This window comes from Thalassophryne amazonica, chromosome 3 (assembly GCF_902500255.1).
Source record: "Thalassophryne amazonica chromosome 3, fThaAma1.1, whole genome shotgun sequence".
In the NCBI taxonomy this organism is placed as follows: Eukaryota; Metazoa; Chordata; class Actinopteri; order Batrachoidiformes; family Batrachoididae; genus Thalassophryne; species Thalassophryne amazonica.
Genome location: NC_047105.1, coordinates 45487941 through 45503262, shown reverse-complemented (window position 1 = coordinate 45503262; position 15322 = coordinate 45487941). Strand labels below are relative to the sequence as shown.

General features: G+C 43.9%; 1 protein-coding gene across 1 annotated transcript in view; it reads left to right on the top strand.

The window, feature by feature from the left end:
* The window catches only part of LOC117506630 (mitogen-activated protein kinase kinase kinase 12-like), a 95008-nt gene that overhangs the window by 22806 nt on the left and 56880 nt on the right, over positions 1-15322 (top strand). The window contains exons 4-5 of the mRNA XM_034166157.1: positions 7285-7476; positions 11382-11540. Coding sequence (XP_034022048.1) covers positions 7285-7476; positions 11382-11540 — 351 coding nt within the window. The remainder of the gene's footprint in view (positions 1-7284; positions 7477-11381; positions 11541-15322) is intronic.

The following is a 15322-nucleotide window of genomic DNA, read 5'->3' as shown; positions in this document are numbered from 1 at the left end:
CTTTCACTTTGCATGGTAGAGTTTTAATTTGCACTTGTAGATGTAGCAACGAACTGTGTTAACTGACAGTGGTTTTCTGAAGTGTTCCTGAGCCCATGTGGTCAGATCCTTTACACAATGATGTTGGTTTTTAATGCAGTGACACAGGCCTGAGGGATCGAAGGTCACGGGCATTCAGTGTTGGTTGTGGCCTTGCTGCTTACGTGTAAAAAGTTCTCCAGATTCTCTGAATCTTCTGATTATATTATGGACCGTAGATGATGGAATCCCTAAATTCCTTGCAACTGAATGTTGAGAAACATTGTTCTTAAACTGTTGGAATATTTTTTTCATGTAGCTGTTCACAAAGTGGTGATCCTCGCCTCATCTTTGCTTGTGAATGGCTGAGCCCTTTGGTGATGCTCCTTTTATACTCAGTCATGACACTCACAGTTAGTGTCCTCAGTTCCCAAATGGTTATTGAGTGTTGTTAGAAGGAAAGGTGATGTAACACAGTGGTAAACATACCACTGTCCCAACTTTTTGGAAATGTGTTGCAGGCATCCATTTAAAAATGAGCAAATATTTGCACAAAAACAATAAAGTTTATTAGTTTGAACATTTAATATCTTGTCTTTGTGGTGTATTCAGTTGAATATAGGTTGAAGAGGATTTGCAAATCGTTGTAATCTGTTTTTATTTACATTTCACACAACGTCCCAACTTCATCGGAATTGGGGTTGTAAATACACAATATAAATACCAGACATACTGATCAATACTGGTTTACTGGCTACTACTGTTCCTCTCCTTCCTGTTCTCTGTGTTCCTGTTACTCCTCCTCCCCCTGAGTGAGGAGTTGTACAGTTTGATGGCCTGATGGACAAAGGAGGTTTTAGTTTTTAAAGGAGGTTTAAAAAGTGGACTCAAGCTAAAGGGCTTCTGGTAATTGAATGAATCTGTACCCAACGGCTACATCTGAATGTGCATACTAGCGTATTATTTTGTAGGTAAAAACAGTACGCACAATGCATAGGGTGTCGAAATACTACGTATGTATTTAGTAGTAGGTGAACGGTACCTGGATGATCTGCTACAATTTATTTTTCATTTATATAGCGCCAAATCACAATAAAGTTGGCTTAAGGCGCTTCACACAAGTAAGGTGTACCACAAATGATTTTAGACAGGGCTACAAAGGTCTAACCTTACCAACCCCTAGAGCAAGCACACAGGTGACAGTGGTAAGGAAAAACTCCCTCTGATGATTTGAGAAAGAATCCAAGCAGACCAGACTCAAAAGGGTGACCCTCTGCTTGGGCCATGCTACCGACACAATTGACAATACGAATATACAGGAAATTTTGAGAAATTTTGGGAGTTGCTACTGCTGTGTCCATAGTGTGCAAAAAGCCAACATTACACTATCCCATAATGCGGCCGGAGCCTGGTAACTGAAGAAGAACTTCCTGGGAAAATTCAAATGAGATAGCCGACAGACTGGAAAACAATGGTGGTGTCTGAGGGGTCGTGGAATTGAATGAACAAACATACATCACGACATTAAATAAACACTCTGCCATTGCAAAAAGAAATTTGAAGATAGGTAAGATTGAAGGACAGGTCATTAGTGGCAGCACAATATGTCCAAATTGTGTCTCTACTACTCCCTTGCTAATGTAGTACAGTAACGATTGGCTGGTTTGTACTAACCAAAGTTAAGTACTGATTGTTGCACACTCAGTAAACAGTTCAAAGTCTTTATTTATTGGTAAGCAGACACAACAGTTAGCCGTAGCAGTCTGTTCTTCATGGCATCCACATCAGAACAACCATTGTCATCATTGATAATACAGGCGTGGGTCTGGTAAAATCAAATGCACAGGAAGAATCCAAAGACAATCTGGCACTGGAGTGAAGGATTTGTGATGTTTAAATATTGTATGATCCAATCAGTTCTGGAAATAAGCATGCACGTGAACCTGGAAACCTGAAAGTCCAGGAAGTGAAGACAGTGACATGCACAGGGAGCAGGACTGCCAAAATAAAAGCATGAGGAAAATAATAATGCAGAGGAAGTATCACTATCATGGATGCAGCAAAGCACAACACCTGCACATGCTCTCAGACTTGACTTGGTATCATTAGGAAATACATGTTAGAAATATACAGTGAGGAAAATAAGTATTTGAACACCCTGCGATTTTGCAAGTTCTCCCACTTAGAAATCATGGAGGGGTCTGAAATTTTCATCTTAGGTGCATGTCCACTATGAGAGACATAATTTTAAAAAAAAATCTGGAAATCACAGTGTATGATCTTTTAATAATTTATTTGTATGTTACTGCTGCAAATAAGTATTTGAACACCTGTGAAAATCAATTTTAATATTTGGTACAGTAGCCTTTGCTTGCAATTACAGAGGTCAAACGTTTCCTGTAGTTTCTCACCAGGTTTGCACACACTGCAGCAGGGATTTTGGTCCACTCCTCCATACAGATCTTCTCTAGAGCTTTCAGGTTTGGAGTTTCAGCTCCCTCCAAAGATTTTCTATTGAGTTCAGGTCTGTAGACTGGCCAGGCCACTCCAGGACCTTGAAATGCTTCTTACGGAGCCCCTCCTTAGGTGACCTGGCTGTGTGTTTGGGGTCATTGTCATGCTGAAGACCCAGCCATGACCCATCTTCAATGCTCTTACTGAGGGAAGGAGGTTGTTTGCCAAAATCTCACAATACATGACCCCATCCATCCTCCCTTCAATACGGTGCAGTCGTCCTGTCCCCTTTACAGAAAAGCACCCCCAGAGTATGATGTTTCCACCCCCATGCTTCACGGTTGGGATGGTTTTCTTGGGGTTGTTCTCATCCTCTAAACATGGTAAGTGGAGTTGATTCCAAAAAGCTCTATTCTGATCTCATCTTGACCTTGACATGACCTTCTCCCATGCCTCCTCTGGATCATTCAGATGGTCACTGGTGAACTTCAAATGGGCCTGGACATGTGCTGGCTTGAGCAGGGGGACCTTACTGCCCTGCAGGATTTTAAACCATGACAGCATCATGTGTTACTAATGTAATCTTTGTGACTGTGGTCCCAGCTCTCTTCAGGTCATTGACCAGGTCCTCCTGTGTAGTTCTGAGCTTTCTCAGAATCATCCTTACCCCACAAAGTGAGATCTTGCATGGAATCCCAGTCCGAGGGAGATTGACAGTCATCATGTGTTTCTTCCACTAATAAATAATCATAACAGTTGTTGTCTTGTCTGGTAGCCCGGTCCATGCTCACAGCCCCTGGCTGTTGGGACGTGAAATGTCACCTCGCTGGGGGGGAAGGAGCCTGAGCTTGTGCGGGGGGTTGAGAGATACCAACTAGAGATAGTCGGGCTCACCTCCACTCACAGCTTGGGCTCTGGTACCCAACTCCTGGAGAGGGGCTGGACGCTTCATTTTTCTGGCGTTGCCCACGGGGAGAGGCGGAAAGCTGGGGTCGCATTGCTTATTGCTCCCCAGCTCAGTCTCCATGTGTTGGAGTTTACTCCAGTGAACGAGAGGGTCGCGTCTCCACGCCGTCGGGTCAGGGACAGGTCTCTCACCGTTGTCTTGGCCTACAGGCCGAGCGGCAGTGCAGAGTACCCGACCTTCTTGGAGTCCCTGGGAGGGGTACTAGATTGCGCTCCGATTGGGGACTCCATTGTTCTCCTGGGGCATTTCAACACCCACGTGGGCAGCGACAGTGAGACCTGGAGGGGGGTGATCAGGAAGCACAGCCTCCCCGATCTGAATCCGAGTGGTGTTCAGTTTTGGACTTCTGTGCTAGTCACAGTTTGTCCATCACGAACACCATGTTCGAGCACAAGTGTCCATAAGTGCACGTGGCACCAGGACACCCTGAGCCGGAAGTAGATGATCGACTTTGTGGTCGTATCATCTGACCTTTGGCCACGTATCTCGGACACTCGAGTGAAGAGAGGGGCAGAGCTGTTGACCGATCACCACCTGGTGGTGAGTTGGATCCGCTGGGAGGGGAGGAAGCTGGTCAGACCTGGCAGGCCCAAACATATCGTGAGGGTCTGCTGGGAATGACTGGCAGAACCCTCTGTCAGTGAGGTCCTCAACTCCCACCTCCAGGAGAGCTTCTCCCAGATCCCGGGGGAGGTTGGAGACATGGAGTCCGAGTGGACCATGTTCTTCACCTCCATTGTTGATTCGGCCGCTCGTAACTGTGGTCACAAGGTCTCTGGTGCCTGTCGTGGCGGCAATCCCCGAACTTATCTTTGTTGGTAGGTGGGACCCCGGAGGCAGCTGACAGGTACCGGCAGGCCAAGCATGCCGCAGCCCGTGCGGTCACAGAGGCAAAAACGCGGGTCTGGAATGAGTTCAGGGAGGCCATGGAGGAGGACTATCGGTTGGCCTCGAAGAGACTCTGGCAAACTGTCTGACGCCTCAGGATGCGGAAACCAACTCTCCACCAGCACTGTTTACGGTGCGGGTGGGGAGCTGTTGACCCTGACTGGGGATGTTGTCGGGCGGTGGAAGGAGTACTTCAAGGATCTCCTCAGTCCCATTGTCACGTCTTCTGAAGAGGAAGCAGAGACTGGGGACTCAGAGGCGGACTCATCCATTACCTGGGCCGAAGTCACCGAGGTGGTTAGAAAGCTCCTCGGTGGCAAGGCTCCAGGGGTGGATGAAATCCATCCTGAGTACCTTAAGTCTCTGGATGTTGTGGGACTGTCTTGGCTGACACGCCTCTGCAACATCGCGTGGCGATCGGGGACAGTGCCTCTGGTTTGGCAGACCGGGGTGGTGGTCCCTCTGTTTAAGAAGGGGGACCGGAGGGTGTGTTCCAACTATAGGGGAATCACACTCCTCTGCCTCCCTGGTAAGGTCTATTCCAGAGTACTGGACAGGAGAATTCGACCGATAGTCGAACCTCGGATTCAGGAGGAGCAGTGTAGTTTTCGTCCTGGTCGCGGCACACTGGACCAGCTCTACACGCTCCATCGGGTGCTCGAGGCTTCATGGGAGTTTGCCCAACCAGCCCACATGTGTTTTGTGGATCTGGAGAAGGTGTTCGACCGTGTCCCTCAGGGCACCCTGTCGGGGGTGCTCCGGGAGTACGGGGTCCGGGGTCCTTTGCTAAGGGCTATTCGGTCCCTGTACGACTGCAGCAGGAGCTTGGTTCACATTGCCGGTAGTAAGTCAAACCTGTTTCCAGTGCACGTTGGCCCCCTTTGTCACCGGTTCTGTTCATTATTTTTATGGACAGAATTTCTAGGCGCAGCCAGGGTGTAGAGGGGGTCTGGTTTGGGAACCACAGAATCTCATCTCTGCTGTTTGCGGACAATGTGGTTCTGTTGGCTTCGTCAAATCAGGACCTTCAGCGTGCACTGGGGTGGTTTGCAGCCGAGTGTGAAGCATCCGGGATGAAAATCAGCACCTCCAAATCCGAGGCCATGGTTCTCGACCGGAAAAAGGTGCTTTGCCCTCTTCAGGTCGGTGGAGTGTCCTTGCCTCAAGTGGAGGAGTTTAAGTATCTCGGGGTCTTGTTCACGAGTGAGGGACGGATGGAGCATGAGATCGATAGACGGACCGGTGCAGCATCTGCAGTGATGCGGTCGCTGTATCGGACCGTCGTGGTGAAGAGAGAGCTGAGTAGGGGGGCAAAGCTCTCGATTTACCGATCGATCTATGTTCCGACCCTCACCTATGGTCATGAGATTTGGCTCATGACCAAAAGAACGAGATCGCGAGTACAAGCGGCCGAGATGAGTTTCCTCCGCAGGGTGGCTGGGTGCTCCCTTACAGATAGGGTGAGGAGCTCGGTCACTCGAGAGGAGCTTGGAGTCGAGCCGCTGCTCCTCCACATCGAAAGGAGTCAGTTGAGGTGGCTCGGGGATCTTTTCCGGATGCCCCCTGGACACCTCGCTAGAGAGGTGTTCCGGGCACGTCCCATTGGGAGGAGGCCCCGGTGAAGACCCAGGACACGCTGGAGGGACTACATCCCTCGGCTGGCTTGGGAACGCCTTGGGGTTCCCCCGGAGGAGCTGGGGGAGGTATGTGTGGATTGGGAGGTCTGGGCGGCTTTGCTTGAGCTGCTGCCCCCGCGACCCGACTCCGGATAATGCGGAAGAAAATGGATGGATAGATGGAGTTGTTGTCTTCTACCAAGCTGCTTGCCTGTTGTCCTGTAGTCCATCCCAGCCTTGTGCAGGTCTACAGGTTTGTCCCTGGTGTCCTTAGACAGCTCTTTGGTCTTTGTTATGCTGGACAGGTTGGAGTGTGATTGATTGAGTGTGGGAATAGGTGGCTTTTATACAGATAACAAGTTCAAATAGGTGCAATTAATACAGGTATAGAGTGCAGAATAAGAGGGCTTCTTAAAGAAAAATTAACAGGTCTGTGTGAGCCTGAATTCTTGCTGGTTGGTAGGTGCTCAAATACTTATTTGCAGCAGTAACATACAAATAAATTATTAAAAAATCATACATTATGATTTCTGGATTTGTTTTTTTTTTTTGTTGTTGTTGTTTTTTAGATTATGTCTCTCACAGTGAACATGCATCTAAGATGAAAATTTCAGACCCCTCCGTGATTTCTAAGTGGGAGAACTTGCAAAATCGCAGGGTGTTCAAATACTTATTTTCCTCACTGTAACACATAGGAGATAATACTAGAAGGAATAGCAACCCAGAGACCAGAAAACTAAATCAGAATGTAAAATCTGGCAAGTACATACTAAATGTTTGAATTCAGGAAATGTAGGCTAATAGCACCTTGGGCAGAGAGGCGCTGCCAAACCTGCCTGAGGTAAAGCAATGAAGCACTAATGTGCAATATTGTGCCCTGTCATTAGTGTTTACTTTAATTTAATTGAATTATTGTTTTCAATTCTGTTTCACTGTGTGTGGAAGTAGAGGGCATGCACGCTGCAAACCCCCTATGCAGGGGAAGTCTCAAAATGACACCATATAAGTAGCAGTAAAATTTTGTGCATGACTTTAGATTAGGTTTTTGTTGGTCTATGGTGCAGTTAGTTTCTGCTGCCTCATGTTAGCAATTCTCCACTAACACAATGCCTAACTGTGCATTTTAAGACCAACAAACCCATCTAAATTGGCTTTGGAAACAATCAATGGCACTTGTACTGCTCTTGGTGCTGCTTTGCTCCGGATAGAAGATAGGGCCCTTCATGTATTTTTTTTTTATTAATATTTTTTGAATAAGGACTATTTTAAATGATAAATCCTGCAATATTCCAAAAGGGTAAATGTTTTTATATATTTATATGTATTTATGTCCTTTTTCAGGGGTATCTGTACCCAAGCACCCTGTTACTGTATCATCATGGAGTACTGCGCTCAGGGGCAGCTGTACGAGGTGCTGAGAGCAGGTAGAAAGATCACCCCATCCCTGCTCATGGACTGGGCTATGGGCATCGCTGGAGGCATGAACTATCTTCACCTCCACAAGATCATCCACCGAGACCTCAAATCACCCAAGTGAGTTTTTTATTTACAGTGTTGTGACTCCAGTGTAACTCAGTTATTGTGTAGTCATCTGAAAGAGTAGTGACATGACTTATAACTGGTGAAAATCGAATCATATCAGAGGATCAGATGCAAAGAAATACAGTCCATTTTTTTCTTAAAGGGGTAGTCAAAATAGATGGCTACTTTCGAGAGGTGCTGAAGGACCAGTTGTATGCCAGGGTGATGTCTTCCACGATGCAAGGTGGTTCCGTAATGCGGTGGATGAGGTGATGCGTGGCACCAGCGTATGCTCCCAGACCTGATCTGACCTAGTTTATGAAGCTTTTTACTAATTGTAGGATCATCTCTCTCTCTCTCTGTGTGTGTGTGTGTGTGTGTGTGTGTGTGTGTGTGTGTGTGTGTGTGTGTGTGTGTGTGTGTGTGTGTGTGTGTGTGTGTGTGTGTGTGTGTGTGTGTGTGTGTGTGTGTGACAGTCATCTCATCTGACAATGCCACATTACTATTCATCTGATTAGCACCATGGACAGTTCACTTTATGACGTTTGGGAACTGCATGAAAGAAATGAGATCTTTAAGTACTCACTGTGGGAAACTCAGCTATAACATGTTGTACAGTGTCATGCTTCATGACATTGTCCACAGCTACTTATACTCACATGATTCCATGAATGTAGTGTAATTATATTAAAAAGGAAAATTTCAATAGTTTTATTGCTGTGCCGATTGCTTTGAGTTTAATTTCTGAGATTGGAATGAATCTGACTGCTGGAACTTTTTTCCAGGCTATAAGACCAAGTGTTTTGGAGTCCCCCTGACTTATATGACAAGTTGCTCCAGTGTAGTTCAATGAGGTGCTGGACTCTACATGTGGCACCTTATTGCTTCTCTCATTTTACAGAGCAAGCTGGATGCCAACCACTGAAAAACGTGAAGAAGTTAAAGCTGTTGTCATTTACAAATGTTTTACAGAAGAAATTTAAAATGTTTAATTACATTGCACATGTACTCTCTTGTGATCGTCTGTTCAGTGGCAACAAGGAGTAGTTCACTCAAGTGCTTTGTGTGTTGTACAACAACCAGGTCTCACAGCAAGTTGTGATTCAGCAGCACTAAATATACATTAATCTACTGGTTTGTGATATTGTGACGGAAAGCGTCTCATTTTCGTCACAGCAGCATGAATTCATTCTAATTCATTCTGTGATGGCTGCAGTAAATTAAAAGTGAAATGGGGTGGTTGGGGTGGTTATGGTTAGGGTTGGGGGAAGGAGTAGGGTTAATAATAGTGAGTTTAAAAAACCCTGTCACAAAAATTTGACTCATTTCGTGACAGGAGCATGAAAAAAACGTGAGACTGGGCTGGTTGTACAGTACCATTAATTAGCCCGTTAGCTTCTGCTTACTACCACAGTTTGTGACATAGATAAAGACTGCTTTTCTTTCTTTCTTTCTTTCTTTTTTTTTTTGCACAAAGCAAAAATAATAAATGTGACTTAATGAACAGATTTATATGTTTTTTTTTTTTCTTTCATCAATCATTTTTTTGACTGATGCAATTAATACTCCTGTGAGACTTCTAGTTCAGAAAGTACAGTCCATATTGTTTCTATACAGGCTATAGTGATAAAGTCCAAGTCATCCATCTGTCTCTGTCACATTTGATATTGTAGCACATTCTCACTCACCTGTGTCAAACAAGCAACAGTGGCCTCTACTGGCCACCAGGACTCTTCAGTTAGCAACAAGGCTTCACAAACCACTTGATAGGACTTGTCTGTTTTTATTTTATGCTGTGGTTATTCTGCATGTTAACATGGCCCAAAATAGGAGGTTCATTGTTGATTATCTAAGTAGTTTTTATGAAGTTCCTTGCTGACATTTTGCAGAACCACTGACTCACTGACTGACACCATTAATCCTGTATGTACCCTGATAATCATAGGAAATAACGCTTTGTCAGGCCCATATTATGTGAACCTTTGACACACAGCAACACAATGAATTCTCTTTCTATAGAAAGTATATCCTTATTTTACTACTGTATGTTCAAAGTTAAGGTTAGGGTTCAACTTCAGAGTGAAGTGTAACACCATACAGAACAAATTTGACAAACATGGTGAATGTCCACATCGTGACTCCTCACAGCCCAGAAGAGAAGTTTACCTTGACATCATGCTGAATAGCTCAGGGGACCGGATTGCTAAATGAGTGAAGCAATAAGGTGTTACATGTAGAATCCTGCAAAGGATCTTGTTTTGACCACAGAATATGTCTTGTTAATAACTGGCTTGAAGGAGGGTGAGAAGATCCTCGAATATCAGGCAGGGACTCCGAGTAGGGCAGCTGCTTCTTTGTATCGAAAGGAGCCAGCTCGGATGGTGTAGAGCACCTGGTGAGGATGTGCCCTGGTCATCTCCCTTGGAAGGTCTTCCCGGCACGTCCAACTAGGAGGAGACCCTGGGGAAGGTCCAGGACACACAGTCCACTCCCAGTTCCTGCCACTGAAAAACATCCCCACAGCATGATGCTGCCACCACCATGCTTCACTGTAGGGATGGTGCTTGGTTTCCGCCAAACATGATGCCTGGTTTTCATGCAAAAGAGCTAAATTTTTGCCTCTTCAGACCAGAGAATTTTGTTTCTTATGGTCTGAGAGTCCTTCAGGTGCCTTTTGGCAAATTCCAGGTGGGCTGCCATGTGCCTTTTACTAAGGAGTGGCTTCTGTCTGGTCACTCTACCACACAGGCCTGATTGGTGTATTGTTGCAGAGATGGTTGTCCTTCTGGAAGGTTCTCCTCTCTCTGAAGAGGAATGCTGGAGCTCTGACAGAGTGACCATCAGGTTTTTGGTCACCTCCCTGACTAAAGCCCTTCTCTCCGATCACTGAGTTTAGACGGACAGCTAGCTCCAGGAAGAGCTGGCCACCCTGTCACTGGGACCTTCAAAGCAAAAGGAATGTTTCTGTATCCTTCCCCAGATTTGTGCCTGGAGACAATCCTGTCTCGGAGATCTACAGACAATTCCTTTGACTTCATGCTTGGTTTGTGCTCTGACATGCACTGTCAACTGTGGGACCTTATATGTAAACAGGTGTGTGCCTTTCCAAATCATGTCCAGTCAACTGAATTTAACCCAGGTGGACTCCAGTTGAGCTGTAAAAACATCTCAAGGAGGGTCAGTGGAAACAGGATGCACCTGAGCTCAATTTTGAGATTCATGGCAAAGGTTGTGAATACTTATGTACTTGTGATACCTTAGATTTTTAATCTTTAATAAATTTGCAAAAATCTCAAGAAAAAAAAAAAACCTTTTCACGTTGTCATTGTGGGGTATTGTGTGTAGAATTTTGAAGGAAAAAAAATGAATTTCTTCCATGTTGGAATAAGGCTGTCACATAAAAAAATGTGGAAAATGTGAAGCACTGGGAATACTTTCAGGATGCACTGTATACATTCCAGCTGTCATCGGAGCACCTCAGAATCCCCCAGCAAGTGTTAGAGAAGTTGGCTAAGGATAGGGAAGTGTGGTCTGAGCTGCTTGGTCTAGTGCCACCGTGACCCAGATAAGTGGCAGAAAATGAATGAGTGAAAGAATAAATGGGTTTGAGACAGTTCTGTGTATTAGTTTTAATCTCAAAGCAGTGGATACCTTTTGAAAATTACAGCAGATATAATTGTGTCATTTTTAATTAAATTGTTAATTTCATGTGCAAACATGCTACAAAGGTCATGGTGCTTTTTTAAAATCAGCACTGGAAAATTTCAAAGTTAGCCTTTTGCGAACATAACAATAAAAAAAAAACCCTTCAAAAACGACATTTATACACAAAACACCAGTGTATAAGAGTGACACAGTGATGGTTGAGCTCAGACCTGCACACATAACCTTGAAATGTGTCGCTCACTTCATTGCAGCATGCTGATCACCTATGATGATGCAGTGAAGATATCTGATTTCGGGACATCGAAAGAGCTCAGTGACAAGAGCACCAAGATGTCCTTCGCCGGGACGGTGGCCTGGATGGCTCCTGAAGTGATCCGCAACGAGCCTGTGTCAGAGAAGGTTGATATTTGGTAAATGTGGTAACCGTTTTAAACTGTCCTTTTTGTATTTGTGCTCATCTTCAGTCTTTCCTTATGATTTCCCTAATCTGTCATGAACCAGCGCCAAATCTTGTTACTTAGAGTCTACTACAGTATGGAGCACACGATCCTATTTCCAGAAAATCTATTCTGTATTATACACAATATCTCATTACAGGAAATTCTATAGGCCCTCTAAGCATCTGATGGGCTGCCCTATGCTAAACCCTGATCTCCACCCCTTAAGCTTCTCTCTCTCTCTCTCTCACACACACACACACACACACACACACACACACACACACCATCCCTACATCAGTCATCCACCCCGTCCTGAAAGGAGCGCTGACTAATTTAATAATTGATTTGCCAGATGCTGCAGTGCTCAGGAGAGACTGGAATAACCTTCCCAGCCTGTGGATGGTTTGGCCGTGGGCCAGCAGTGCATTAGCAGAGAAGTGAAAATAGGATTAAAAAGCTTTTCATGGAGGGAGTAACTGAAGCATGATGCATATGCTACAGTTTTGTATGAATTTATGCAAATCACTCACAAGTAAACTATACTGCGTAAGAAAGGAGAGAATATGGAAAAGGTGCTATATATATTTTTATGTTATCAGGCTGTGACATTTTATTAGAATTATAATAAAATATGTAGAGTGCTAAATGTGCCATAACACAAAATGACAAAATATAAGGAAATGCAACTTGATCCAAAGATTTAAACATCAATTAATTAAAGGAATATAATAAAATATGATAATATCATCTGCATATGAAGTAAACTATAACAATTGGATTGACTATACATATATACACATACATATACATAATGGCTGTTTTAATTTTGATTTAAATTTAAATTAATTAATTACAGCACCTAACACTCAGTCTTCTTGTACCACTTATGCCAGTTAAGGGTCACAGAGGGCTGAAGCCTGTCCCAGCAGTAATAGGGTGTGAAGCGGGGTACATCCTGGACAGAACGCCAGTTTGTCGCAGGGCCACATATAGACAAACAAACATATTCACACCCGCACACACACATACGGACAATTTAAAGTTTCCAATCTACCTAATCTGCATGTCTTTGCATGTGGAAGAAACCGGAGCACCCGTGGGAAACCCACGCAAACACTGGGAGAACATCCAAACTCCACACAGAAAGGCCGCAGTCAGTGGTGGGCACAGCTAACCAAAAAGTTAGCTTCAATAACCACTAATCCGCTAACTGAAAAATTTACTTTTATAGCACTAAACTGATAAACCACAAAAGATTTTAGCAGAAGTTACAGCTAACTGCTAAATGCTAACTTTTAGCATTAACTCAGTACACTGTTGGCTACTGATAAACCAGTTTTGAGTTTAAGCACCGCCAAGGATTCTGAATATCAAGGCGAACACAAATCAAATGAAATCAAAGACGAACACAAATCACAAATGAACAACAAGCCAGAGCTTCTGCCTTTATGCACTGTGCCTGCCGCTGCCAAAAAAGTGTTTCCACATACAACAACACAGACAGTGGGCAGGAGACATGAGACAATGCAAAGCACTTTTCACTCATGGTTTCACTTATAAATAAAACTAATTCCTGACAGTTTATCGACATTAATGGCAACTCCGTCATTTTTACAAAGCTTATCTCAATCACCCCCCTCCCATCAAAATGCATAGAACACTGCCATCTACTGAATGGGAGTGTGAATAGCGGCCAACGTGTGATCATTGCCACTATTCATTGTGCTGAATCACATTTCACAAACAGAATTTTCAGTTTTGAAAAAAAAAAAAAAAAAAATGACAGTTACAAATACACAAAATTTGTAAAAACCAGCACACATCTTTCAGCAACTTGTGTGCTGGTTTTTACCAATAAATAAACCAACCAACCAGTGATTGAGATGAGACTGATTTTCCATAATGCCTTTTGGCGTGTGTGTCTGTTAACGCTCAAACCTTCAGAATTAGTGCATTACTTTAAAAGATCATGTGCGATATTTTCACTTTGTAAATATGACAGAGTTGCCGTTAATGTCGATAAACTGTCCGGAATTAGTTTGGTTTATAAATTAAACCACAAGTGAAAGTGTTTTGCGTTTGATGTCTCCTGCCCCCTGTCTGTGCTGTTGTATGTGAAAATGAAAGGACACTTTTTTGTTGCAGCTGGCAGCTGCCCCACCCCTTCTGCTGGGGGAGGACTGAGCTCCTCACTTCAGTCTGATTGTTGCAAAACATGCAACAGAAGTTACTAACATCTATGATTTTAAGGTTTAAAAATGTTTTTGACTGTTATGATTTACTAACTACGCCAGCAAAAAAATGTTAGCAGACTGAAAGTTAGTGGAACAAATTTAGCAGAAGGTAATTGGTCCACTGATGGTTTCTAAAGTTATCTGAAAAGCTAATCCTCTAACAAAAAAGTTAGTTTCCCAATTAGCGGTTAGTAGAACTGTGCCCACCACCGGCCACAGGTGAGAATAAGTCTCATGAACTTCTTGCTGTGAGGCAACAGTGCTAACCACTAAGCCACCACGCTGCCAATTACAGCAGCTATAACACGTACATTTTTTTTTATTTGCGATTAATCTCACGTTGAGCCTTTTTCTTTTGATGTCACTTATGTGGTCTGGAAATAAAAATAATTTTTGTTTGTTGTTTTTAAATAGCGCCAAGGAAAAATAATGGCAACAGTACATCCCAGCCCAGTCTCAATTTTTTTCCGTGATGCCGTCACAACGTGTCACATTTTTGTGACGCAGTCAAGTTTAGTTCACTATTTTTACCCCTACCCTTAATCAAATCAAATCAATTTTATTTATATAGCGCCAAATCACAACAAACAGTTGCCCCAAGGCGCTTTATATTGTAAGGCAAAAGCCATACAATAATTACAGAAAAACCCCAACGGTTAAAACGACCCCCTATGAGCAAGCACTTGGCGACAGTGGGAAAGAAAAACTCCCTTTTAACAGGAAGAAACCTCCAGCAGAACCAGGCTCAGGGAGGGGCAGTCTTCTGCTGGGACTGGTTGGGGCTGAGGGGAGACAATCAGGAAAAAGACATGCTGTGGAAGAGAGCAGAGATCAATCACTAATGAGTAAAAACAGAGTGGTGCATACAGAGCAAAAAGAGGTGAATAAAAAGAAACACTGGGTGCATCAAGGGAAACCCCCCAGCAGTCTAAGTCTATAGCAGCATAACTAAGGGATGGTTCAGGGTCACCTGATCCAGCCCTAACTATAAGCTTTTTCAAAAAGGAAAGTTTTAAGCTTAATCTTAAAAGCAGAGAGGGTGTCTGTCTCCCTAATCCGAATTGGGAGCTGGTTCCAGAGGAGAGGAGCCTGAAAGCTGAAGGTTCTGCCTCCCATTCTACTCTTACAAACCCTAGGAACTACAAGTAAGCCTGCAGTCTGAGAGCGAAGCGCTCTATTGGGGTGATATGGTACTAAGAGGTCCCTAAGATAAGATGGGACCTGATTATTCAAAACTTTATAAGTAAGAAGAAGAATTTTAAATTCTATTCTGGAATTAACGGAGCCAATGAAGAGAGGCCAATATGGGTGAAATATGCTCTCTCTTTCTAGTCCCTGTCAGCACTCTAGCTGCAGCATTTTGAATTAACTGAAGGCTTTTCAGGGAACGTTTAGGACAACCTGATAATAATGAATTACAGTAGTCCAGCCTAGAAGAAATAAATGCATGAATTAGCTTTTTGGCATCACTCTGAGACAAGACCTTTCTCATTTTAGAGATATTGCGCAAATGCAAAA